This window comes from Macrobrachium nipponense, chromosome 28 (assembly GCF_015104395.2).
Source record: "Macrobrachium nipponense isolate FS-2020 chromosome 28, ASM1510439v2, whole genome shotgun sequence".
Lineage (NCBI taxonomy): Eukaryota > Metazoa > Arthropoda > Malacostraca > Decapoda > Palaemonidae > Macrobrachium > Macrobrachium nipponense.
Window position 1 is genome coordinate 35,486,747 of NC_087217.1, and position 4,889 is coordinate 35,491,635.

General features: G+C 31.5%; 1 protein-coding gene across 1 annotated transcript in view; it reads right to left on the bottom strand.

Moving 5' to 3' along the window:
• LOC135201155 (uncharacterized) overlaps positions 1-4,235 on the bottom strand; it is a 33,383-nt gene extending 29,148 nt beyond the window's left edge. Inside the window, exon 1 of the mRNA XM_064230031.1 lies at positions 4,229-4,235. Within this exon, the coding sequence (XP_064086101.1) occupies positions 4,229-4,235 (7 nt within the window). The remainder of the gene's footprint in view (positions 1-4,228) is intronic.
• Positions 4,236-4,889: the final 654 nt, after the last annotated feature.

Consider the following 4,889-nt stretch of genomic DNA (forward strand, 5'->3'; position numbering starts at 1 on the left):
TAAATAGAAGGTAAATGAAAGCAAATGAAAAAAAATAAAAAAAAAAAAAAAAATAAAAAAAAAATAAATCGAAAATAAATATAAAAAATAAATAAATGTAAAAAGTAAATATATAGAAATAAATAAATAAATAACAATAAATAAAAAATAAAATTAAAAAATAAATTGAAATAAATAAAGTAATAAATAAATAAAAAAATAAATAAATAAGAATAAAAAAATTAAATTAATGAAAAAAAATAAATAGATAAATAAAGAAATAAAAAATAAATAAATAAAAAATAAAAAAATTAATGAAAAAAATAAATAAATAAGAATAAATATATATATAAATAAATAATAATGAATAAGTATAAATAAATATATAATAATTAAAGTAAAAAAGTATTTAAAAATAAATAAATGAATAAAAATAAAATAAAAATAAATAAAAAAATAAATAAATATAAATAAAAAATAGATAAATAAATAAATAAATAGATAGATAAATAATAAGTACATATATAAAAATAAATTAAAATCAATCAATAAAAAAATAAAAACAAATAAATAAATGAATAAACAAAAATAAAAATAAAATAATAAATAAAAGATAAAAAATAAAAATAAATAATCAATAATAAATAAATTAATAAATAAAAATATGAAAAACAATATATAGATAAATAAAACAATAAATAAAAATGAATAAAAAATAAAAATAAATAAATAAAAAATAAAAATGAATAAATAAATAGATAAATGAATAATTGAAAAAATATAAAAATAAGTAACTAAATAAATGGAATTTAAATAAATATAGAATAAATAAATAAAAAATATATAAAAAATGAATAAAAAATAAATAAAAATAAATAAATAAATAAAAAGAAATGAATAAAACAAATAGATAAAAATAAATAAATAAATAAATAAAAATAAATAAAAAACTATAAATAAATAAAAAGTTACGTAATATGTTCTTTTAATAAATAATTCATTGTTGAAAACAGAACACATATCTTGCTTATTTGGTATGTTTTTAAAAGAGCCCCAACTACTGAACAAGATCATAACGACGATATAACTTTATTACTGACCGGAATTCGTTGAGGATATGAATCGACGGTTATAAAATGTATACTTGTTAGGCAACTATCCATAATAAATCAGCTTTTAAATCACCCTATAACTACTGATTGTTCATTTTAAGATGGCTTTTCGTTTTTGCTTAATATCTAATTTTATATTGAAGTATGTTTGAAAACATACGAAAGCTCATGCTATAATTACATTTTCATTTGTAGGTCTATAGTATACAGCTATGGAGGTTGAAATCACCATAAATTCTATGACAAAAGCCGAGGGAGGCTTCTATGCCCTGGAAGGTGAAAGGCATGGAGAGGATTATTTTTCATTATTCAGAATTTTTAACAGAAGTGTGAAAATATGAAAAAGTCAGATAAGCACGACAAGAAACTAGCATTACAAGAACTGATAAGACAGCACAAGAATAAAGCAGAAATGCACCACGTGGCGTGATCTAACTATGACCTTGGTTGTTGTTTATAACAACCAGGCCGACGCTGAATGTCAAAGACAGAAGGAGGAGCTAAAACGATGAGGAACTTACCTAGCCATCAGTGCTGCCAGCGTCGGCTATAAACTAACCATCCATGAAATGCTTGATGGGTGCTTCTGCTTATTGTCTTGCCATTCATAAAATAACAATTAATGTTGACTGAAATATTTACCATCACTGTAAGTCATAAATATCCTATCTACTTACGTAAAATTTATTACATTTGATTAACCAGAAAAAAATATTTTTCGACCTTTGAAATCAGAGGAAGAGAATAAGAAACGCTAAAAATGATTTTTGGTCCTATTTTATCACATCTAAAATGGTGGTAGTTGTGATTTTATTTTTAAGAAGTTTTAATATATGCTAGAATAAACGTTCAGCTTTCCAATGGTAGCACTTTAGTCATGATAAAAAATACAGGGGTAAAATTAGAAAGCATTTTGTGGGAACTTTCAATGCGTCAACTCTTCAACTGTTCACCAACGGGTAAGGTACCAAGACCGGAACGTAAACAAGAAGTTCCACCCGTCCGGACTGGAGAGGGTTAAGGGAAAGACACATTCCTTTGAGATAAGAAGAAAGACGGTTGAGAGAACACCAGGTGTGAGGAAAAGCCCATCTCAAAAGGTATGGCACATATTTAAATGACTTAGAAAGAGTTGCCTTTGAAAAGAGAGAAGCGTGAAGTATACACAAATATTTAACATTGTATAGTAGGGAATATTATGAATATATCTCTTGTTACGGATGGGTCCCATATCATGGTTTTAGAAACGGGATTCTCTAAACCTGACTATTAAAATGTAGCAGTTGACAATTTGAGACTTAGAGTGATTACTTAGACTAATCCAGGAGAGTGGAATGATAATTTACAGTTCTTGTGGGGCAGACTTGGGTTTTTTTAACCATGACTTATTAATAATTTTGTTCTATTTTATGTTCATCTGTTTTGGGTAATAAATAGCATATTATGTGTAGTTTTGTTAGGAGGGGGGTTATAGACTGGTGACTAGTTAGACATATATTTTTTGGTAGGAAAAGGGGTTATAATTATGTCACAGGCAACTCAGGGTTCTTTTTGCTGATTCAGTGGTTTGGTGTTCGAAGCGTCGGGTGTCTCTCTGCTTCTTAGGTAGTTTTAGCCGGTCAGTGATTCATGAAAACTAGTGTCTTGATATTGTGAGGGAAAAAGTTTAATTTTTGGCATATTAAAGTATTTCGTGAGTGTGGTGAATAGGCTACACATATGTGAGATGTGTATACGAGTTTGGGTTCCAGTCATATGAAGATGTGAGTGTAATTTCATTGTTTCTTTCTTTTTATTCCTTCTTGTTTTTTTTTAATTTTTATTCTCTTTTAATTTGTGATGAATTTGCTCAAAGGGTGTTTTTATCTTTATGTCTCTCGAAATTCAACGGACATTGGGGGTTTTTATGATAATATTGAGCGAGGTTTTTGGGTTGTTGTGAGTCACGCCCTGGGAGAGAGAAAGAGAGAGAGTGTGAGAGAGGCGAGAATTTGAGTGCTTGAGTCTGAGTGACGGAGGGAAGTTGGTTGCTGGGCTGATCCGCTGGGGAAAGCGCTTTGCACTTATTTTTATCCCCACCCTGTTTTTGTTTTTTTTTGTTTTTTGTTATTTTCGTGTGACCTTGTTCTGCAAACAGCTGTTGTGGGATGTTTGCTGGGTGCGGTGCATGTTTTTTTTTTTTTTGTTATCTTTTATTGGGGGAAATTTGCAATAATTTTTCTGGATTGGATTTTGTGTGTATATAAATACATTAATGTTATTGAGGTCGGGGAATCTTATAGAACCAAAAGCTTCCGTAAAGAGAGGAAAATAGCGGATGCAAAGAGTACTACAACTCTGCTACATCATGTCACGAATGTTAGTGAAGGCGTGTGCCCATTAAGGGGAATAGCAAATGGGGTGCTTTCACAGTCAGTGCAAATCTTTATTGAAGGTGTGAATAATTATTTAAGCGCAAAAAACATAACGGATGATATAGAGGCGTTTAGAGAGGCGAAAGCTTTGCTAGATTTCAATAAAGGTGACCTCTCTCATCGTTGCAGAAGCAGATTGGGTAGGAAAATTGAAAACATCTAAATGGGTTACAGGAGGTAGTGTCTCACTTGATAATTTACATAAACTGATCTATTTTTTTATGCTCTTGCACGATGTACCAGATGCAATAGTGAATAGCTTTCATGAAAAGATTGAACCTACTTCAGACAAAAAATTACTTTATGCCCAAATAGAGAAACATATGTCTAAATGTCCCACTGTAGATAGTACAATTTTTAATGTGGCAGGCCAGACGAATAGGGTGCAAAGAAACACAGAATTTTCTTCTCCCCGTCTGTGTGCTAAAGTTGAATATAACAAAAGATCGATCGATCAAAGGCAACAGCAGTTGTGCTGTTTCAACTGCAATAAACCAGGGCATCCAAAGAAAATGTGTAGAGCTAAATATTGTGGAATGTGTAAGAGTATGGATCACTATTGGCAATCTTGTCCGTCTCAGATACGGAGAGGTGCGAGGCCTACACCTAAGAGTTCTGGGAGTTATAATGTGAGGACTTCCCAGGCAGGTCAAACCAGAGGGCAAAGGGATCAGCGAAATTTTTGGAAGGCCGATCAACAAAAAGGGTACAGGTGATTAGTACGTGCCATTGTGATCTCGTGGGGAATGCCCCAGAGCCCAGGCCCATAGTTTATGGAACAGTAGGGGATGTGGATATCCCGATCTTTATAGACACAGGTGCGTCTATAAATTTAATGGACTATAATTTGTATCAATCCATGTTCTCCCATTACCCTTTGCAACCCTCAATGGAGACAGTGTATGATGTGCATGCCCATAGATTAAATACCCTGGGTTGTGTTCAAATACAGTTTACTCTCGGTGACAGAGTACTAACAGAACCATTTTTGGTAATGAAAGGGATTGCGTTGGGCAATAGACTTTTTCTGGGTCATCCTGCGTGTAGGAGACACAAGATTTTGATCCATGCGGGTGTTAATGGGATAATAGTAGGAATACCTGGTGTTTTTCTTCCTTATGAGGACGTGATTAGAACGGAGGACATGGAGATTATTGAAAAAGATGTGTTCAGTGATACTAATGGTGGTGATACGGGAGTTACGGAGAGTGGTAATATTAAAACCGACATTGGTGATATGGGAGATGATTGCGGGGATTCTATCGGAGTTCACGGTGATAACAATTCTGATGATGACATTATGGATGGGGATACTGATACTAATATTGATGTTATTTCTGATACTAACAATGCTGGTGATGATACTAAGGGGGTTAATGTGTAC